This window comes from Melitaea cinxia, chromosome 20, assembly GCF_905220565.1.
Source record: "Melitaea cinxia chromosome 20, ilMelCinx1.1, whole genome shotgun sequence".
Classification (NCBI taxonomy): Eukaryota; Metazoa; Arthropoda; class Insecta; order Lepidoptera; family Nymphalidae; genus Melitaea; species Melitaea cinxia.
In genome coordinates this window covers 7,905,902-7,930,803 of record NC_059413.1, presented here as the reverse complement: position 1 = coordinate 7,930,803, position 24,902 = coordinate 7,905,902, and the positions used below count along the sequence as shown (strand labels likewise).

General features: G+C 32.5%; 1 protein-coding gene across 1 annotated transcript in view; it reads left to right on the top strand.

Moving 5' to 3' along the window:
* The first annotated feature begins 2,093 nt into the window (after positions 1-2,093).
* Positions 2,094-24,902, top strand: part of LOC123663704 (nucleoporin 88) — a 111,350-nt gene continuing 88,541 nt past the window's right edge. Inside the window, exon 1 of the mRNA XM_045598371.1 lies at positions 2,094-2,353. Within this exon, the coding sequence (XP_045454327.1) occupies positions 2,144-2,353 (210 nt within the window). The 5' untranslated portion in view covers positions 2,094-2,143. The remainder of the gene's footprint in view (positions 2,354-24,902) is intronic.

Genomic DNA, 24,902 nt, shown 5'->3' with positions numbered 1-24,902 from the left:
ACCCATAAATGTCGTAATACGTCTTTATTCTTAAAAGCTAGCCTATTATAACTAAATATAGAAAAAGAATAAGCCAATCAATGACTCATCCTCAACGGCTTAAATCCGAACTAGCGCCTCTAATTTATTCAAACGGTAATAATAAAAATACAGAATTCCAAGAAATTATACTCACTAGTTTTTGAAATATCGTGGTTACCTGAAAAGGCTTTTTCAAGAAAAACGCGTTTAAAATTTGACATTGAACGTACAATGGTAAACTGTTTTTTTTTACCTATAAATTGATTCACTAATGCTCAGCCTATACAACAACAATCGTGCGTATCCCCTTAAAATACTGACTGGTGCTTTAGTCACGATAATACGTTTTATACATTTTTTTTTTTTTTTTTTCGATATAAACATCGATGTGGTCATTGTCGCCCGTGGAGTTTTATAAACGTTTTATGTTTTATAGACTTCAGATTAGCAGTCCTGATACTGCCTAGAAAACCAAGGATATTGTCTGACGCTGACGCTGTTTTATACTAGGCGTGGTAAACAAATATGAGTCCCACCAAATGGTAACCCATAGACGCCTGCAACATCGGAAGCATCGCAAGCGCGTTGCTGAACCTACCACTGACCCTACCCATAAGCTCTGACTACCTTAGTAATCACAGGAATACAACACCATTTGAGCAATATTTTTGGCTAAACCACTCTGATGTGGTGATCCATGTTGGCATGTTAATTGTCAATGATTTGAATGGAGCAATGATGTAAGGCTCCTTTCAAAGCACGTACTTAAACAAATAAATATGTACGTCATACCCGGGTCGCGCGACTTCTTGGCCATGTCGGTAAAAATGGCTAGAACTTTTTAATAGAAATTTTCGGAAATTATTTTTGAATTAATATACGTTAAGAACCCGACCAAAACAAAAAAAAAATGTTTTTATTTCGAAAAAGCTGACTAGCTGTAATGCCTGTGTAAATAAATATATATCATTTGTTCAAGAAACTAAAACAGATAAGAGAGAAGAAGTGGAACTGGAAAAGATCACACAGACACTTTTGTATAATAGTGCATCCCCGACATGATTTCGTTGATTTGAAAAAGAAATAGCATTTTCTATTATTCTATTAAAATTTTCAATAAACTTCTATAATTATAAAAAAAATATACAAACTTGTTCATCATCAAACGACGAACGTATCTTTAAAACAAGGAATTTAAATTATACAACCGAAGCTCACAAATCTCAGCAAACGAAATTTATCGTTGCCTATATCTTGGTTTATTTATAAGAAAGCAAGCCCGGGAGATGAAATTACGTGATACCATTTGGAATCTGAGTGAAATATGCGCGAGTTTCCACCTATGTACGTATAATATTTTCATTCGAGCCTACTTACACGATTGCTTGTTGAATATCAGATATAGATGCGCACAGAGTATCTATATTATATTGTTGCAGCGAACCTGGAAACATTTGAAATTGGTAAAAGGATTTCCACGAGAGATATGTTGTATATTATGCTTGTTTTGAATAACTAAATGCTATTAAAAAATAGTAAATTAAAATGGTAAAAACAGTCGGTACAGGCAATTTATTTTAAAATTACAGTATTTTTAATCAAAAAGATAAATAATAATTACGTTTGCTCGCAAACGAAAAAAACCGACTTCAATTACATCGACAAGTAATACAATGTAAGTAGACGAAAAAACTAACAAACGCACTAGTCGTTACTACGCTTTTCGAGGGTTCCCCTAAATTTCTCTGGAATCATCATCATCAGATCCTGGTTTCCTTACCATGGTACCACTCATTAAATGTTAATCATTGCGATCCATGAACCCATGAAACCCAAATAAAATTGCAAACTGCTGTGTGTACCATATGTATCTCAATATAAAATATTTATTTCATGTACATCTTAAAGTAAAAAATTAACAATATTTTTATTGTTATGTTGACATATAAATATTTTTTATGATCTTATTATTTGCAAGCAGATAATATCGGGTTTGTGAAAACGAAACGTAAATGAGCGCGGTTTCTTAAGTTCGAATGTCAAACTAGTATAAACGTCAAAACGGCAGTTGAAAACATTGGTTGAAAAACATCAAAACAAACCGTTAATAACCGATTTTACGATGGATAGCCGTTTATACGATACTAAATTAGCAAGTCATAAAATTTTTAAAGACTTAAAAGAAAGTTTGAAAGAAAATGATAGTGAAAAATTGCGCAATTTGTTTGTACTTCAAGACGATGTGTTGTATGTTTGGAATTCGTTAGAGAACTGTTTCTTTTGCATTAACTTGAAACGTTTGGAGGAACACAATGAAGAAACACCATATCAGGTAATGACTCACTATTATTTTATAATTTTTAGCATACTTTTTACCAAATACTGTTAGTTTACCCTTTGAGGTTATGTTATTTTAACTGTCAAACTCACGTCTGAAACATAAGTGAAAAACAAAAAGTCTTACAGCTGCACTACAGTACTGCACTTGAAAAATAGCCAACGTTGCATTTTACTTCGTATAAAATAAAATGTGTGATGATTCTATTACCTTATACATCACATATTAATTATTACAAAATAAAAAGTACAATACTTCACTACTCTAACTAAATAAAAGTACTTAAGCTACCAATAGTAAATATAGTAAAACTCTATTAATACTTTGTGTTTTTTGTGTGAGTGTTGTTTGTTTGTTGTGTCTCCTGTGTCCTCTCTGTGTCCTAGTCTTTTCTTAATGTAACATACATTTTTCTTATGTGGATCATGTAGAATCTCTGACAAGTTTTTTTTTTATTATGTTGTATTAAAACACCTTTCTTATTAATTTTTTGTACTTTTCATATGTCTTATCAAATGAAGTTTTTGTAACTGTTTGTTTTTCCTCTACAACTCGATGGACCCGGCACTCGCACGGTGAATCCATGGAATGCTAAGATGTTTATCTCAGATAAATTTTTTTAATAAGTTAATAAAAAAATAAAAAGTTAATAAAGTTAAATAGTGTAATTGTACATTAATATAACATGAAGACTGGCAGATTTGGAGCTGCTTGTTGTTAAAGCTGAATTTTCCAAGTTATTAAATAAGCATTTTATGGTTTGTATATTTTGAGGTATTGGGTTAACATTATGTTTGAATAGTAAAAGTGTAATAAAATATATTTCACTTAGCAATAGGTAAATAATCATAAATATTTTAATTGGCACTGTATTGTTTTTTTTTTTTTTTTTCATAAATTTGAATGACCAAACTCGTATTATTCAATACTAGCCGACTTGTGCCCACTTTGTTGTGTGTTAATTATTATTTTTGTGATGCAAATATAATATAAGAATGTTGTTATCTCGCTCGCATTTCTCTGACTTGATTTACATATACTATTATTTTTCCTGAATTTTTTGTTCAATAACAATAAAATTTAGCCGAAATCACTACTGAACAGTGTAGCTTTCTGTTAGTGAAAGAATTTTCATGATCGGATCAGTATTTGCGAAGATTACCTCCTACAAACAACAAAGTTATAAACTTTACGTTTAACTTAACGTTTTTTTTAAATATCAGGATGATCCTATTTTGGCCATACATGTACATTATATTGTAACATACTATTGTAACATAACGCTGTCAGATTGCCTATAAAATAAATAAATAAATTTATCTCTTTATAATTTAGGGATTTCATGCAGGACATGATTGAACTGTGTGGGTAACGACTCTTAGAAGAGAATTTGCATTCTGAATCTTTGATAATATTACATTAAAAAAAGTATATACTTTGAAAAATGATGATTCACAAGTGATTTTAAAGCCTACTCGTATTTTTTTATTTAGTTTTATTTTTCTGTTTTAGATGTGTATTTTGTAGTGAGAGAAATAAATGATTTATTTATTTATTTTATAGTGCTCTGACTGAGCTTTAGAACTAAATTAATTATGTTCAAATAAAACAAATATTTATAAGATATTAACATTATTTTAGTAGACTTGATTGAATTATTGATTGATTGATTAATTGCTTCAGCCTGTAGTAAGATACTACGGGGCATAAGTTTCTTTCTCCATTTAAAATATTAGTCAAAGCTTAACACACCACACCCTTCCAATGCGGGTTTGCGGGTGTATTTCCTACTATGTGTAACAATTGCTTGCAGATGACTGTAATGACAACCGGGATCAGCAGCATCTTAAAAATTATGTGGTGTCATGGGACACCAGGTAGGAATGAAGTTCCTTCAGATAGTATAAAAGCAACACAATTTGAAAAAAAATGTTGATTTTTATATATATTTTCTAGTTCTTGACTTTTTTTTTTTTAATTTTGTTGATTGGTTTTTAATTAAGTACATAAAAGTATTTAGGAAATTTAGTATTTTAGAAAGTAACAAATACCATAAAAAAAAAATAATAATAATTCAAACTATTAAGTGAAATAAAAAAACATATGGCTTTATTTATTTTTGTCAACAGTATAGAATTACATAAATAATTTTAAAAAAAGTTTACTAGTAATATTTTAGTTTTTCAAAGTTATATTATTCAGTCGTATGTGACTGATATTACGTCACTTCCGTTATATATTTTTCTTACGGTTTTAGTATCACATTTTTTTCAGTTCCCTCGCCCAGCCAAATGACAAGCTTGCCATAAAGAACTTCGTTCCAATAAATATATGTATATTCTATTTTTTGGAAGAGTCTTAAATAGTAAACAAATATGGCGTACTTCCAACCACAGACAATAGAGTAATATTGTAAGTATAGTAAAGTGACATAAAGAGCAAATGAATGAACAATATTAATAACCCATAGACGAGAGTTAATATCATTTTTAACCGACTTCCAAAAAAGGAGGAGGTTCTCAATTCGACTGTATCTTTTTTTTATGTATGTTACATCAGAACTTTTGACCGTGTGGACCGATTTCGACAAAAATTTTTTTAATCGAAAGGTGGTGTGTGTCAATTGGTCCCATTTAAATATATTTGAGATCTAACAACTACTTTTCGAGTTATATCTAATAATGCGTTTTTACTTGACGCTTTTTTCGTCGACCTACGTTGTATTATACCGCATAACTTTCTACTGGATGTACCGATTTTGATAATTCTTTTTTTGTTGGAAAGGAAATATCCCTAGTTTAGTACCATGATAAGGAAACCAGGATCTGATGATGGGATCCCAGAGAAATCGAGGGAAACTTTTGAAAATCCGCAACAACTTTTTACTGGGTGTACCGATTTTAATAATTTTTAATTTAATCGAAAGCTGGATGTTTGTCATGTGGTCACATATAAATTTTATTGAGATCTGATAACTACTTTTTGAGCAATCTTTGATAACGCGTAGTTACTTGACTATTTTTTCGTCGATCCACGTTGTATTGTATATGTAACCGACTTCAATTACTCGTCGATGTAATTGAAGTCGGTTTTTTTTTTTCGTTTGCGAGCAAACCCAATTATATTTTCAAATATTTAACGCTAACATATTGATAATATTGTTTCAAAACCTAATAATATATTGAATATTTTTTCTAAGAATTAGTAGAGGTACAGAATTACGAAAAAAATATATTAATCGAGCATCGAGCATAAAAGGCAACAAATTTATATTTCGTTTATGTAAAATGGTCGGTAAAAAAGACGTCAAAAATAAAATTTACAACAAAATACCTATGTCTAGAAAAAAAGTCGACCCTATTAGTATTATTGTCACATTAATTGTATTCACTATAAATATAAAGCCTTGCGCCGGCGGCACACTCTCTATAACATGTAAACAAAAGGATTGATAACACTGTTGCTCACTTAGCTCTCATTTGGTAATCCTAAGTCTCATACTAAAGTCCCACAAAATTTTCCTGTGAACTACAATAAACTTTTATGGCAATGCTATGTGCTATACTTTTACATTATATAGGATAGCGTTAAAAATGTTCAGAGTGAAATTGATATATGTATATGATATTGTATATTTACTTCCAGTGGGTATCGAAGCCTACGACCGCCGGTGTTTAAAAAAATAGTCAAGTAATACGCATTATTAGAGATAATTCAAAAATTACTCGTCAGATCTCGATAACTTTAAATTAGGACACATGCCAAGGACCACCATTCGACAAAAAAAAAGAATCATCGATATCGGTCCACATAGTCAAAAGTTATGAGGCAACACGTACACATAAAAAACATACAGTCGAATCGATCCTTCTTTTTGAAGTAGTCTAAAAATACTGTGACACATACAATTTAATCAAAAGTCATCTATATCATTGTTATTCCTGAAAATCTAAAGCAAATTCTTGAAAGTTACATAAATGTTTTAGATTCACGCAACGATCTTTGCAAATAAACAAACTAATAACATAAGCCGAAAACTAATCTAACCGTAATTACGTAAAATAAAACAATGAACACATTACAATAGACATTGGAAAGAGGTCAATTTCTGCGCCCGCCATTAATCTCACTTGGAACGTTACCGCCGAATTAATTACCCTCTGACCATACGATTTAATAGGTTTCCTGAGGGACTCTGAGGTTACCGATTAAATCACTACTTCTCATAGGGCGATTTATAGTGACCAGTACTCGAACGGGGATATAGAGCTTGACTGGAATTGCCCAATCGTTTCTGAAGTAAATCGTAAAACCCTAATAACGGCTTAACATACTTTTCGAATCACTATATTATCAACAAAATACAATCAACCACAAAAATTAAAACATGTATAAGAATATTGTTAGATATATGTAGCTTTAGAATATTCTGAACCAGAAACCTATTTGGTACATCAATATATATCTTAATGCCCTTTCTTGCACTGCTAATTGAGTTAGGATGCGATTTATATCAAGCATGCCTTTTTATTTATTTTATACAGCTGTGCCATTAAGTAGAAAAGGGAATAAAGTTGAAAAGACCTTTCGAAAAATAATGCAGAACCCAAAAGAGTTATGCCGTAAATCTTCTACTTTTTCCGATACTTATGGGAATATATAGGATAGCCTGCAAATAAAAGTTGTAAAATATCTAATTACTAAATTATCCCATATTAGAGTAATAACAAAATGTACCTATCACTCTAAATTCTCATCGAATTTCATGTCCACTTGTCTGTATCTCGTTCACGTGATTCTAGACCGATATATGACACTGCTCTTGCGATATAATCTCGACCAACCACTTTGTAACGACTGGCAAACTTTTCAACGTTTACTATTACGATTAAGGGTCTTCTTCGCTGTCACACGTCTGTCTTAAATAACAATGAAATGTTTTTGATCAGGAAAAAGAACATTAATATACTTATGTAATAAATATTACTCTTTAATTTAACACTGAAAAAATGCCGCGATATAGATCATTCATATAAAAACACAAGTAAAATATAGCGAAGGAATCGACAAGCAATAAACTTTAATACATTGTATGATCAAGTCATAAATAACACACATTGGCTTCCAGTGTGATGAAATCTTCTTTCGGGATCTGGAAACATAAAAAAACATAGGCAAATATAATTGTTAATGATAGTATCCCACGACCGCTAACGTGTTTTGCTAATCCTTTTTTTTAACATCTTATTACATCACTTAAGGTAAGATGTTTCTTCATTCAAAGACATACTACTATATCTCTAAATAACTCCGTGTTATTTAACCCAAATTGCTTCCATCAGAGAGCCGATTTTTGCTAAACACCATACCGTCACGCCTGAATAATTTACCTTGGCTCCTTAAGTACCAAAACCAAATATTGTCACAATTACGAGATAGCATCAACCTATAAACATGCGGACGAAGAGTTCCCTTCGGCGTGTATCTTAAACTGAGATTTTAGTATAATTTTAAGGGTTAGTGCGATTCTCATAAAATTATTTTGTAACAGTTAAGTGATTAAAATTTTTATAGCAATGTATTCATACTTTATATATCATGTTTTAAATTCGTCTATATAAAATGAAAGATAGCTTAGAATGCAATTTAAATGTTTTATTAATTTACTTAACATATTTCGCTTGGCGTATTTTCTAAAAACTGCGCTATGAATAAAATTTTTCATAATGAGTATTAAATTATTTAAGTTTCCATAAACGAAAACAGCTAACTTAGACTTCATAAGTAAGCGCCTATATCAGTCCCAAATAATCCTCAAATAATACCAACGTCTAAACTCTTAACATCATTAAAGCGGAAACGAGTGATCGCCGCCCTCCCTTAACAAAGAGCGCTAAGACGTTTTCCTCCGTTCCTTAAGATCGTTTTATTGCCAGCCCGGATGGACTTCTGGGATAGATGGTGGGGAATGTAAATTTACTGTACGGAACCGGACGCGAGGAGGTGAGCATCGGATTGTTTTGTTTTCGGTCGGGCCGCATTAAGGCAGACCGTTGTGTACACCGAATCGTAACTTAGCTTTGCAAAATATATTATAAATACAAATTAATTACCATAAGATCTTCAACGCTGGTATGATAGAAGTTAGCATATATAGAGCCTTTGGTTTCAAGTGAAAGTAACAATTCTTTTCGCTTATGATTGTCAAGAATGATTAACAATATGTTTTGATACTATGTGATTATTAATTGCGATAAAATTTATCCAGTTTATAAAATAATGCAGTACGGTGTTAATTTCGGACTACTATATTCTTTGACAAATATTACAATCAATTCTAAACCCAATGAATTAGGTATGTGAATTCAAATTTGGATAACCAATTTTTGGTAGGAAGTAAGACGATCGCGTGTTAGTGAACGTTTCGCTAAGGCCTTTGTTCAGACGTGTTAGATCGATGTGCCTGATGTATGAGAATCGAAACGCAGTACCGTGGGGCTTAATTTGCCGGTTGTCCATTTGTTCCGATTGTAGGCTTATTTATTGTGGCGTTGCGAATTGGTGAGTATGGAAGGAGTGAGTTAGTTTTGGCATTTGGGGAGAGAGATAGATTGCTACAAATCGCTTCAGCGTTAATTTAGTCTGGTAAATTACTAAGTATGTTTTGCGTGCCTTATTCTACTATTTCCAAACGTCAGATTAAAAAGAATTTAAGCATTCAAATCAAATAAATTTAATAAAATTGTTGTATATGTATTCGTGTATTAACCATAATTCAACTGCTTCCACATTGTCATCTACCGTCATAGAATATCGCTTATTTGATTTTCAACTCGAAAACATCTTTGGACGTGATCTTAATACAAATATATGTATTCTGTATCGATACATGGTCCTCGGTGGCCGGATTAAGGAGTACCCTCATAAGGATTTGCTAGCCCGAGGCGAATTGGTCCTTTCTTTGTCTAACCCGATTGCTACGCCTTGGGACAGGTGCGGGCTTCCTTGAGGATTTTAATTAATAATGTCTCGATAGTATGGTGTGAGGTGTACTTTAGTGATTTAATCAAATACGTTAATAGTTTCGATGGATTTTGGAAAGTGTGTTTTAGTTAGCATTATTTAAGTTGATTTAAAATGTATGAAGGGGGGAAAACGTAAAAAGCAAGTTTTAAAATTAAAATCCATCCACACTCAATTGTATTGACGCTTTTGAATTTGTCTATTATAATAAAACCTTCAAACATACGTATCGTCTACAAAAATAAATAAAAATCAATACTGTAAATGTTAATATAAATATAAAGTGAACTATAAGCATATAATAAATGATAAAATAATAATCGCTACTATGATAGTCCGCGAAGATAAACAATTATCTCCGAGACGATATATTACCCTCAACTTGCAAGGAACTGCCCGTATTAACTACACATTGCTGACGTCATAAGTTATTAGTAGGTGCCCAGGGTATTCGCCGATAGATGGATAAATTACTTAGTAAGCGTGGATACTTAACAGGTTTCCTTAAGGCTTTAGATACACGTTACTTAATCTCAAACTCCGGCCAAGATTATGAAAGATGTTTTTTGTTTAACATGCCTGTCTTTTCATTTCGAGTTCTTCTCGTAGACTTTTAGAATATTCATAAAATTTTGAATGGCACAGTTAAAAGATGTATAGAAGAAGATTTATTCACATAATCGTTTATCTAATATTTATGTATTTTACTTTGATTTTATCAAACATACATATAATGAAATACACATATAATTTTTATTTATTGGTTTATCTATCTACTAAAACTAATCTAAACTAATAATATATCTGAACTAATAAAAAATTGTATAATAACTTTTTGACAAAAAGACAGATTTTCAAAACGTAATATTATCATGAGGAAAAACTTCAGATACTAAAGTTCATAAACGTCAAATTAGCGCATCCTATCAAAAATCCTTCTTATCCCGATAATCTTCATCAACATTTTTCTCAAGCAATTTATTTCGATCCATAAATCTAGACGGCGAGTGTGAACCAGCTTAAAGCTAAGATGGGATGGGCGCCTCCCTACCCCCTCACTATAGCCCGTACGGCTAGCGAATATGTAAGCCCACGGGTGTTCATTAACTGAGTATGTTAAGCCGATGATCGTAGATAGTGCTTGTAACGTTTTCATGAAACCTGTACTGTGATTGAGAAAGGCGTTTTACATTCTCTGAATTACGATAATAGATAAATATTTATGCGATACTTTTCTTATATATCAGTTACTCGAATTTTCGTAAACTTGTAGTGACAATAAAATATATAGAATAATTGGTTATTAATATCTATAAAAATATGAATTCAAAAGAAACAATTTAGCTAAGCTCATTAAGAATTCAGCACTCTAATTTAATGTCTGCACTTGTACATACAAAAACAAAATGGCGTCATGTAATACGTACATCGAATACTTGAGACTCGTTCTTTTCCCGCCTCCGAGTGTCGTTGGCGGCATTAAATCTTAATAAAACCCGTCATGCATCACGATGGCGCCCTTTGATTTCTCACTCGGCAAACCGCGTCTCCGCATATCAAAGAAAATCACAACTCTTTTCATTGCGCGCCGATAGAATGTTCACAAAGACCAGCTTAATTGATCCCCCATTCCGCCCACTGTTTTTAAAAATGTAACCGGAGAGGGAACGTCAAGCGATACTGCGGAGACCTCGATAGCGTGGACAGTGTACCTTCAATTTACTAATACAAATAAGCGAGACTGGTCCTTCGGGCCCCAAGCTACTGGCGACGCTTTCAAAGAAGGTTCTATTGTGTTCAACCCTCAATCACGGTCTCGATTATCGAAAAGAAAACACTCATCTATATTTTAAATAATGATCAGGGCACGGGTCGGGGCGAACAATTGAGAGTGATGAATTGTATAGGATACAGGCTATAAGAGCCATGTAGTGTTGTCGTATTTATCGCCCTTATATTCCTATTCCGAAAACCGCAAAAACAATATTTTAGAATTGTATAAACTTCAATCATTCGAGTCTATGTTTCGTATCTTTTTGTTACGGAAAAGTCTTGAATGTAACATCACAGGTATTGAATAAAAGTAATTTAAGTCATTAGCGTGAAAAAATCTGAGACGTTACTTTTCTGATAAGCAAGACGGTACATAATTAGATTTACCTTGAGCAACATGCCCTTTGGGGTGTAGTACTTCGTATACTAATCAACATCATTCACAGAAAATATATTCCAAGAAAGAGGCTGAAATTTAAAAAAAGGGCGTCGACAAACAACATTTAATGAACGCCCCCCCTCCCATACATCATTAACTGGTAGGGGTGTCGCACAAACAATCTCGCTCCAGTTTCGCGAAAGGGACTGGTTGATAGTAGGTAGTGGAGTAGTGGATTCGTTACAGCAAGACCTCGAGTGGTAGCCATTGTGAGTCGAGGACGTCTGCGCTGTTGTGTCCGAGATGTGGATAATTGCCCCCGCTGCCTGTGAAGAAAAAAATATGTTTCATTGGGAGATATCGTCATTGTTTTCCCTCGCTTCGATATATGTATGTAGCTAGGAAAAGTTTACGTATTACACTTTCGGTTCTGTGAACGTGGAAACATATTTTTTGTATCATTACTGTAATATTATATTTTACATGAACATCGTACGTAGTCTAATTTAAGAATACGTATTCATATCATCTCATGTAATATTCTTTATGTTACAATATTAATTACATTTCATGTTAAGAAATTTGAAGTATGATTCCTGTTTTATTTTAAACTTGACAGTAAAGCCTCTACAGTTTATTCATAAAATCTAGAACCTTATAATAATGACAGCTTAATATGTGGTATACTTTATACTGCTTTAATAGCATCCCACATTTGTTTATTGTTCCTCAAGATGCTTTACGGTGTCCCTTGAACAGGTAATGACGTTATTTATTGGCAGTAAACCAAGATTCAGGTTAGAGGACAAAGGGACTAAATGTTCCTAGAGGTTAAGGGACCCCATCAATGTCAGGAATTTTAATAGTTTAGGAATTTGATAACTTACGCCAGCTCTCTTAACTACTCGCACGTAATATGTAAAAACATTCGGTTATGATTAGAAGTATAAGTTTTGTGTTTTTCATTTTATTTTATCAAATAGGTAGGTACTATCTTCTGAAAAAAACCTAAGATACGAATATTAATGAGTTACAATTAAGACTTAGTGTATTTTTCATAACGACGAGTTGCAGCTACTGTCCCCCGTGGCTATGAATCTTGATAAAATCAAATTGGAATTATTCGGAGTGAAACCGCCATAGCATCTTGAAGTCAACAATGGGCTGTCGACTTGTTCTTTGCGTTGCACCGTTATTAAAATCTCGTGAAACAATCGACTCGAAAGCGCACTTCCGTTTGCTGTGTACAGACTTGGGATGCTGGAGGAGAAATCATTAGAAAATGACAGCTTGATTTCTTGAATGTTGTTTAAAATAAAATAAAAAATATTTATATCGAAATTGGGATTTATCGAAACTAACATATTATTTCCTGTTATAATTAAAATTATAGTAGTAGTTATTATTATTCATAAGAAAGAACAAAAATAATACCATATAAGTTAAGACATTATAACAAGAACGTATAAAATGACACGTGAATAGTTTGTTTTCAAAAAACAAAAGTATGAAAATTATCCAAAACTAACGATTAATATAGGTTGCTCTTAATGTAAACGCACATTCAATGGATGAAATATTAATACCAGGGCCACACCGATGGAGGCACCGAACGAATCATTAAAGGATAATTATCACGCCACTTCACAGGAAACTGAAGGGCTCCCACTCGGAAATCTGATTCTTTTTGTTTTTTGCAACGGAAGTCGAAAATTTTCGAAGCCGTGCGCTAGAATTGCAAAAGGGAGTTCCTTGAATGTTCTTATAAAACTTTCCCTTGATACGCACGAGCTGTGTAAAGTACCTTTAATTCCATGTAGGTTTTAATTACCATTTAAAATTTTTAAGACGTCGAAGGACTGAGATTTAATCATTTAGCCACATGTTATCGAAAGGACATTACCGGACTATAATGTGTCTTATTAAGAAAGATACGATATAAAAATGCCAGAAGAAGTACACATTATTATTTTTTTATCATTTTTAAAATTTCTTAACTTGTAATTTCGATTTCTCTTGAAGTGTTGTGAATTCGAGTATTTTCGTATTCGTACGAGATGTACCTTTAGATGCGGCGTAACAATCATTTTTTTGCACTCCTACCAGTGTGGCTACAACAAAGCGTTCACTTAACATTACTTTGTATACAATTATACAAGTTGAATTTGTTACAATGTAACCATGGCTGACGTTCAATACTCGCAAAATTTTTTGTCTAACGTGTTTTGTCTTACGATGTTAAATGAGTATCGACTTTGTTCCAAGACTAAGATGTTTTCATGATTTCTGACTAATTTAGATATTTTCAAGAACAAAATTTCTATTTGTGCGATCGACTGAACTACGTGACATAAGTGATAGTGTCCTTCAATATCTTGAAAAGTCAACAAATGACGCAGAACTAAAAACAGTAATAATATTGTCATCGACTGCGCCGCCCAGGATACGATCCAAGTCCAGTCGGTAGTTGTTAATACTTCAACAATAGATGTGGCCAGTGGTTCATTAATCATTCATGGCTTTGGTTTCTGACCGTCTTTTGTGTGATCTCCGGCGTGTGCTTTCATATAGAAATGTGAATTTGATGCTTATTTTACATTCGTCTTTCTCGTTTACGTGTGTGCCTTGCATAGTTAATTAATATTACTTGTTAGCTTTCTTCATTTGCGCGTGTGTTTGTTTAGTTTCAAGGTTTGTTAATACGTGAATTGTATTCCCATATTTGAAAGTAACTTGACTTATTTTATAAGGCTATTTTCTAATTTTATATTTGAAATTGCTTGGCTTTATATTTTCGTTAAAAACATGTGTTCTAAATACCTGACATTGAGAGGATGGATAATCTAAATCTAAGTGATTATAGATCGGATAGGTATTTATAGAACGTGTATAGATATCCCAAATTTATTTTTTTTTGTCAATAATAGGCCCCTGTCAAATCTGTAGGTATATTAATACGTGAAGTAAAAACTTTGTACCTCTTTTTACGAAAATTGCGATGACGGAGGAGTATGACATTTCGCACACTTATAGTTTATATAGAGAAGGAGTGCAGAATTCTAATATATATTTTTTTAAGTATGCATAAAAAGAAAATAAATCTATAAAAGAACATTACACACACTACCACGTATTTGATACACACACGCATATATACTATTTTGTTTAATGTTCAAACTTATAATTTAAATTAGTTATTGTCGAATTTCGACCACTGGGCGACTAGTAATATTAAATACATATATCATTTCTGCCTATCCCTTTCCTCTAAAAATAGAAATTCATAGTTATTAATGTAGAATTTAGCACATTATTTAATAAACAACTATAATTTAACATTAATATAATGTTTGCAAATTATTAGTTTGTTAAATCCAACACGCCCAATGTCACGAGACCATAGTTCATGTAAAAACGTTTATCCATAATTAATCTCTATTAAACAGTCGTTAAAGTTTATTATAGTGTGCACCTTTACATTTAATGTGAGGGTCACTTCGTCGCCGTGCCTCATCGAGAACATTGTTTGTTCAAAAGCAAAACTCTGGCCTTTCTCGCGTAAAATTACTATCACCTCCACCTAAGGTAAATATGTCGGCAAGAAATTCGCTTTGAACCCTTTCTGCCCTTTGTTGTTCAACTAAAACTATTCTCAGTTAATCCCTGGATAAACAGTACTTGTTAATAAATTAACGTGTTATTAATATATGTTACTATGACCCTATGGTTGGCAGGTGTCCCTCCGGGCGTTATGTTTTATTTCATATTCAACAAAGGAAACGACAAGAAACGTTTTTGGTTCAACGGTAAATATTGTACGGGTGGGTTTTTGTGCTGTTAATAAATGAGTAATTTATGGATGACCGACGTGTGCCTTAGGATTTTATGCTAATATTTCGTCGGAATTTTCCCTTAATTATCCTCCTTTGAGTAAGGGATATGTTATGTAAGTTGAAATATAAAGGCAAAATCAAGAAGTACTCGGACAGTGTAATATCTAATTTATTCCACTAAATCCGAACATTTTTTTTAAAAAGTATTCATGTCGCTTGATAATAATCAAAAGCATCAAAATTAGAACTTAATAAGCCAAAAAGCCTAAATAAGTATGTTAGCCCGTTACATTTTTAAAAATTACATAAGTAATACAAATTTATTGTCAAAAATAAACTGAGTCTTTTTATTTTCTACTTCTAATTACTCATAGAAATATATTTTTAGTTATTAGACTATCTGCTCTTGTATGTCCTAAGGTTGGCTGGTAGAGAATGCTTTTAGCATTAAGCCCGCCTTTTGTACAATCATATAATGTATTGTGCAATAAAGTATTAATAATAATAATAATGGGATGATATAATAATAATGTAATGAAACCAACCTGACTAAAAAAACACCTCTTCATATGTGTTATTTATCCCTTAATGCAATTATAAATTATTTCAAAGTTTATAAAGCTATGTTATATGCTATATTCTGAAAGTATAATTAAGTAAAATGATATTTATGATATTAATGTAATCACGCTGAAAATAATCTAATAAAGTGTTTAATAAGATGTATAAATTTCGTCTCTGATGAATCCAGGCGGTATTTAGACCTAATAAATAGGAGAAAAACTCGGTCAGAGGGAGGTGGAGGGTGGTTAAGCGAGTGCTTTACGTCATATCCGAAATCCCGGTAAAGTGAGTCCAGCAAAGCCGACGTTCGATGGTCGAGCTCGTTGCGATCTCAGTAATAGCAATAGCTTTGTATTAAAGCCGCTCGGAAGACATCTTGGTGATTGGTCCAAGTCTCTTGGAAAATTTATATTAAATTTCTGATTTATATTTGGAAATTACAACTTATTGGGTTTTACTAGTTCTTTTTTTTGTAAGATTTAGTTGCCTTTTAATTGATTTTTAAATATAAAGATCGTTAAAATTTAATTACTCACTGTTTAGCCCCTAAAATATGAAATGCAAAATAAATAGGACTTTACAGTTACGATGTGTACCAACATTAAATTTAAATTTAACGTGTGCCATATTTTAGTTTCAATGCTATATTAAATTTATTTAATCGCTAAACGACCTTAAACTATATCGCTGAGATCTCGTGCCGCATTCACCGTCGCTATATCGGCGTGGCTTAGCGCTTTTTCATCAATCCTGCTTTATTACGGCGGATTCCCTTTTGTCTACGTCCGGATGCCGGTCATTTAACGTGACCGCGCCAGTTCCTATTACAGCCATACGATACCATTCGTATCTGTCGCGCGGGACCGCCCGAATTCGTCTTCGGACGTCATCGCCTCGCGGTCAGTCTTCCCACGATCGCCGTTTTTCCTTTCTCTTTTTAAGCCACTTGATGTATAACCGTCTATTGTACGTTTGTTTTCTGTTTGGCAATTTTTAACGGGATTACACTCTCTGCCCGGAGTTGATCACGTTTCCGCAGCTGCCCTCTATTTATGAGGCAATATTTTACGGAATATCGAGTAAAGTAGCCTTTAATCTACTAATATAATGGGGGTTTTAGCGGAATGTCTCCACGAGTTCAATTGTGTTCGGTTTCTTATTGCTGTGGGGCCTTCGCTTTTAATGCCTATCTTAAGATCATTGAAGATATGAATTTAGCTTGTAATAAAGTAGAATTATTATTATAGTTATATAATTATTCTTATATCTCTAGTTTTATTTGTCTTTAACATAATAAAGAAGATAATAATTATTTAATTTTTATCCGTTAAGCAATGATAGATAAAGATCACGTCTAGTTCGTATCTTAAACTATAATAATAACCTCACCTCTAGAATACTATTAGCTTACTTATAGTGCACCACATTCTTGTTGTATTTCATTTTAATGTATTATTGTAATATTTAATCGTCAAACATATCATCTAAGATCCAGCAACAATTAGCCTAATATGTCAGTATCGTAATAAAATTGCTGCCGTCGACGCTCCAACCAAACGTATCCCAGGATCCATAACATCTACCGATACCATCCCTGGCACCGTTCCCAATGTAATGGGATTAAATCATGCGACATTAGCGTCGCCGTCCGCCACGCCACCATAAATAATCCGCCTTTTATTAAACTCGTCGAGATAAATGATTGTATAGACTCCACTGTCCCCTTGTTTGTACCCTCATCCTCGTGTGCGTCTTGGATAGTGTTTCTCCATTGTGATTTTAAATTAATTACTCTTTTTTTTCTTTTCGATTGTGAATTTTGACAATGTATTTTATTGTCCTATTTTATGTAGTTCGTTGAACGGTAATCACCGTCACCTTAATTGTTAACAAAATGGTAGAGTGGTAAAGTCATTTAAATTATGATTTTCGACATGATTATATAAAAATTATAAAATACAATAAAAGTATTAAACTGTAGATTAGGTATTGCTTAATCTTTTCTTCATTTATTTATTTAACACTTTATTGCATATTTGATATTACATAAACTATTAGTGTTAAGGCCGCTTTCAGTAATAATATCACAAGTAATAAGGAATCGTTACCCTCTACAAGCTTATTTGATTTTGTTAAATACTATATAGGAGTACCAATCGTTACCTCTACAAGCTTATTTGATTTTGTTAACACTATATGGGACTACGATGTGACCATAACACCTACAACTAATGCACCAATAACATTCATTCGCGTTTCGTATGGATTGCGGTACTCAAAGTTTAATAATATCTTTCCATTACCTTATTAAAAACTACTTACCTGAAAAAAAGCTCTCTATATTTTTAATGTAATTTATTTGTTGCAATGGATAAAATAGGATCTGTAAGTCAAAACGACTGTAAGAATATCTACATTAAACGCAGTTGTATAAACTAGTTTTTCCAAAATATTATTCAAAATAAAGACAATAATTATTCAAAGATACACGATGCGACATAAAACATTTAGAATATGTCTAAACCTTCAAACTCAATGAAATTTAAATAATAGTAAGAAAGAACTGATTTTTTTTTTTTTATTAATAGAAAACTACGTTTTACTAAATTAGCGTTAGCTTTGTGAATAACTAGCTTTTACCCGCGACTTCGCTCGCATCGATTTTTTTTTTAATAAAAAATATCCTATGTTACTTCTAATAGGTACTTCCAAGAATATGTGTACAAAGTTTCATGATGATCGGTTAAGTAGTTTTCGCCTGAAAGCGTAACAAACTAACTTACATTCACATTTATAATATTAGTAGGAATTTTAACCTACGAAAATAATGTGTTAATATTATTACTATAAAAAGTTTGAGCATATTCGGGGCTGTACTGACGACAGATAAGTAGGTATACCAAAATATATTATATTTGATTAGTGACCACTGGCGAGGGGTTTGAACATGGCTATCAAAAAATAACATTTTACTGGAAACAACAACTTTTTACATGCCAACGTTGAACGATTATTACTATTATTTATAATATTGTAATCCGCTCAATTCCCTAAAAAAATAAAGAGAAATTTAGATATTTTTTCTTACAACACATTAATCTGGAGAAATTCACATTTAAGCGCTATATATGATGAGTAACCTTATTATTTACAGCTCTAGATTAGAAGTCTTCTATTGCTGTAGGCAAATTTGAAAGTTAATGCAGCCTTAGATTGTATATATAAAAAACGATCAAAATTTTCGTCTCTTAAATTTCATCATATATTATCATGACTTTGTTCAACTTTTTCTATCTGACATGCAGTTTTAACAAAATAATGCTATCGCCGTCTCGACATTCAATCGACATTGTATCTATATAATAATACGTGAAGCTAAAACTCTGTACCCCTTTTTACGAAAATTGCGTAGATTGAGGAGTATGAAATGTATGAAAGAGTGCAGAATACTAATATATTTTATTAATTAAGAATTTAAAAAAACATTACACACACTACCGTGTATTTGACACACATACATGCATATATAATCTTTTTTATTATTATAGAAGTATAGCCTTTGACAACAGAACCTTAATAATGTTCAAACTTATAATTTAAATTAATTATGATCGCATTTCGTCCACTAATTATAATCGGCGATCACCAGTAATTATAATCGGTTAAAAATAATTATAAAAATATTGACCTCATCTCATCTAGTTACACTAATCATAAACTTTGTCCCTATTGCAAACGAATATTCCCTTGTGTTTGGTGGGGACACTTTGCATAATCTAATAGTGATACCATGGTATCACGTAATAAAATACGTGTATTATGACGCAATATATAAATAGTATTATTTTTAATAATAGTAAAAAGTTGTTTTAATAAACTTCGAGGAAAAAATTACGTTCAATTTTTTCAATTAATTGAAAGTGCATATTAATCTATTATCGCTTAATCATGATGTGCCCAAATTACGTCTAGAGGGAATCGTAACGATCTATCAACTTAATGGTGGCTATGAACGCTTGTTTTAAACAAATATGTTATGTGAATTACTATTTTTTCCTGAATTATATCAGTGGAATTAAAAATGGTATTATTAAGCCAAAAAGTACACCTTTTTGTTTTAATTTATTACGAGCTAAAGGAGGCCGTAAATTGGACATTAAATAGCCTGCTATTTTTTTAAATTGATTGTTAGAACTCGTTTAAGTTCCAAAAAATTTAGATTAAATAATTTAAACACAATTGTGATATGAGTAACTATTTTTTTATTCAAATAGTAGGATCGTAATCTACAGAAAAACGATTGTAAGCGTTTCGTAGCATTGTGCTACGTAATCGCAATGAAATTAATATTATTAAATAATGACGTATCAACTTAGGACAAAGGATTCTAAGCATAAATTATTGTGTATGTATATCGAAATTTACAATCACCTTTATAATGTACTAGCCGACCCGTGCCCACTTCGTGTGGCGTTATTATTTTTGTGATGCAAATATATAGTAAAGTTTTCATTTCGCTCGCATTTCTCTGATTTGATTTATATATATACTATTATTTTTCACTGATTTTTTGTTTAATAACAATAAAATATAGCCTATATCGAGTCTATTATATAGATCCACTAAACATTACACACATTGCAACACGTGTTCATATTACAACATTTTAGAAAAAAAAAAAAAACGATTTCAATGACATGGACAAATAATACAACGTAGGTAGACGAAGAAATAGTCAAGTAAATATGCCATTATTAAATATATCAAATTTGAATAGGACCATATGACGAAGCACCTTTCGGTTCAAAAAAGAATCATCGAAATCGGTCAATTCTGTAAAAAGTTCTCATGTAACATACAACAAAAAAAAATACAGTCGAATTTAAAACCTTCTTTTTTGAAATCGGTCAAAATAACCTGGTGAACGAGCTGGTAATTTATAGGAAATTAAGTGATCATCGTCGATTATGAATACTTTCAGGACAAAAGGATTAGTAAATGTATGTGGCTAAAGGAATAAGAGGAAAAGGAGTTAGTTAGAAGAGCTAGTTAGCTATAGTAGTCAATTTACACAGATTTTTTTGCGAGAATATGATACCTCACCAGCATCACCAACCTAGCCGTATACAAACTGTAGTCAATTATGAACAGTTATGTTCTGAGGCATGAACAAAAAGTGTGTCGACTAAAGAAATATACAGCGTCAAAATCAAACAGATTTAACCACGGTCGTTAAAAAGTCAGACGATATCGCACACCTCTCGTCGCAATATCGGAGCAATTTCATTAGACCGCAAATTACTATGTCAATTAATATCGCCGTTTGATATTTTTAAAGGCGCGACCCTGTGGACGATAGGTGGTAATTAGTGACGTGCTATAAATTTTATAGCGATATTCAAAATATTTACTCGTATATAATTAATTATGAATGTGGAAGGTTTTTTTCTTTCCGTATCGTTAATTAATAGCTTTTTCGTGTTATTTTTTGTACTAGCGTAACTTCTGAAACCAAATATTTTCTTTAATAATAGAAGTATTTTTTGGTTGTTGGATTGTAGTTTCATAATTAATAATAATCTGTAATAAGTTCGTCCAAACAAATAGTCAGTCATATCTTTAATTTTCATACTATATAAAGATATATAAGAATTGGTGGATGTCTGTACTTGACAGATTGAATAAATTTTGTGTTTCTGCCGTAAATATATGCGATTTTCACAGTTGTGATCAAATGTTTAACTTTAAATTGGCGTGAGTTTCATCTTAATATATTGGTTAGTCATAAATCTATGAACAATTGTAGTAAAATTATGGCAGTCTCTCGTATACATCTATAATAAGCGACGCCGATGAAGTCGTAGATATCAGCTGATTAGTTATAAAACCATCAACGCTAATTACACTTATCTTATATTTATCTTAATTATATTTAAACATATTTGCAGAACAATATGTGCAGAAACATTTATTACGCTGTAGTTTTTAAAAACACTTCTATGAAAACATATAAAACAAATATCAGTAATATTTAAAGTAAATGGTCTATCATATTTCTCCACAAACATTAATATAAAAAAGTCGTTATAAGTAATTGAGATATTAACGATGTGTTTTGAGCGTGGCGTGTCTGTGCATTTCGAATTTAGTAGCGCGCTGTAAATGTTTTAATCAGAATTAAATCTTGAACCTTTATAATTTAAGCGCCATATATATTTTAAGCACCCATTCAGAAATGATCTAGACGATCCGCGCGTTTTCATACGCGTTTATGTTGACTGTTTGGTTTCTATTATCGTGAGGTCCGTGCTTTACATGAATTTTTAATATCAAATCGATAATATACGACGCCGCGTTGGCGCAACGGTTACAGCCATGGATTGTACCTGTTGCGCTGGCGGTTGCGGGTTCGATCCCGCACATGACAAACATTTGTATTGGCCATACAGGTGTTTGCTGTGGTCTAGGTGCTTGTGCAGTCCTTGTGGGTCTCCACACCGTGCCTCGGAGAGCACGTTAAGCCGTCGGTCCCGGTTGTTATCATCTACACCTGATAGCCATCGTTACTCATAGTAGGGATATATCCGCCAACCCGCATTGGAGCAACGTGGTGAATTAAGCTCTGATACTTCTCCTACATGGGGAAAGAGGCCTATGCCCAGTATTGCGATATTATAGGCTGAAACGTAATCTACGATTACACTGTTCAGTTCGTAAAATAAAATAGTTATTTCTTTTAGTTATATTATATATTAGTCTTACTTTGAATATAGCTATATTATATACTAGCTGTGCCCGCGATTTCGTTCGCGTGGAATTTAACAAAAAACATTGTGGTTCCGTTCGCAGGTACAAAATAAAAAAAATATCTAAAAGTTTCCTAAGTTACTCCTTACTACATCAGCTGCCAGCCCATCTGCCAGTGAATTTCCCGTCAAAATCGGTTCAACCGTTTCAGAGATTAGCCGGAACAAACAGACAGACAGACAAAAATTGGAAAAAATGTCATTTTGGTATAATTATGGTCCATATGCACTTAATAAAAAGCTGTTATTTTAATATTGCAAACGGACACTCCAAATTTATTTATTTATATAGATATTTTGAAAAATATTTTTTTTTTTTTTCGTATAATTCCATTTAGACGTCTTTTAAGAATAAAGACATCATTTTTCATTTGTTTCATAAATGAAATTTGAACTCAAAGCCCACATATTTTGTCTGTATAAAACATAATTTAAAAACAATATTATTTAGAAATTGACCACTCTACTTGTATTTGATAAAGAAATCAACCTAAAAAAATCTAATTAAGCTAAAAACTTGTAGCGTAAAAATAGGTATTATCGGGTGCTTAAAACCGAATCCTTTCACCTGATGATGTAGTCGCACCCTTATCCACACTCGTTGAATGCGGATAAAGATATCTATATTCATTAAAATTTAAAACGCGGACGGGTTATAAGATTCGAATAGGGGGGTGCGTAATATAGGTTTATTACACCCACAATTATGAAAGTACCAATTATTAGAGGTTTGTGGGGTGAGATGGAAAACAGATGATTTTTATCGTGTTAGTAAAACTAACACTCCTTTCAAGTCACGCTGCTTTTCGATTGTCTAAGTCGTTGTATAATTGGGTACTTTTTAAAATACTAGACTCGAATAATCCGTTAGAATAGTTCCTATATTATCCTAGCAGCGTTTTTTTTTTTTCATCAGAAAAACGTTCGTACGATTTATTTTTGTGTTACCCACAAACTGGGATCGAAACTGCATCTCCGACTTACCGTGTCGGTGCTTTAGACAATTAAGCTATGGAACGATGTACTCGCTAGATCGAAATTTTTGATATGATGATTTTATCGGTCGGTATAATAATCCCCGCTCGAACGGTCGATTTTTGATATGATATTAAAAAATTGTTCAGAAAAACGTTGTTTTAATAGAGGTTTTAAATATAGCTCTTATATATATGATATTAAGTTCCGTTACTTTTAAATCAACTGTCAAATCGCTGTAGAATAGCGTGATTGATTAAGCTTTAAGTATGTGGAGAAGATGCCGTTGCCCGGGTAATAGGATATTTACAGAGATTATGTTATTGTTCATTAGTCTTTAATTTCATCTGAAAAGTAACTGATTAAATAATAATTAAAAAATACAAATACGATTAACGATACAATTTACTTCCCTTTGCTTATCAACCGAGGATAATACAGGATTTCGTCTAACACCACGATTCCTAAGACAGAAGACTTGCCAATTTGATGGTCATTAATTTTTAACCAGTGACGGTAATAACAATTATGATTCTGAATCACGCACCCGTCATTACACCGCCGCTTTATCTGGAGACGCAGCTTCCAACCCTTTAATGTCTAATCGTGAATTATAACCAGTAATAAAATTCTTTAATCAAAGAAAGCAACCGAGCGCCCATTAAAGCATACACACGTCGCCACCTCGAGTCGTTACAACGAATATTTACATACATGTGTCATTATACCCCCTCCGCCCCCACCATAATTAAGGGTATAAGGGAATCTTAGCGTCTTATTACGCGAACGTAACGGTATCCTTTTAGAAAATTGTAACAACAGTGTCGTTAACGGTACCCCCTCCCGTCCGTCGCTTCGGAATGATCACCTCCGAAATTTGCTACCGAGTTCGCCGGTTAAAATATTCTAAGGAAGCTAAGAGCACACACGAAACTTAAATGTGAAATATCCTCTAATGAATCAGACAATATTTTAAGGCGTGGGGGGCAATAAAATCTCCCTCCGCCCACTAATGTACACCAACACTGTCTCTGTTTAGGGAAGGGGTGATTGTGTAAATAAATATCGACGCGGACACGCGGAAGCGGCTACGACTGTTAGTGTGAAGACGTTTTATTGTCTATTTTCAATTCAATAATGAATGAATTAATACTCTGTTTTCGACTGATATCTTAAGTCATAAATATACA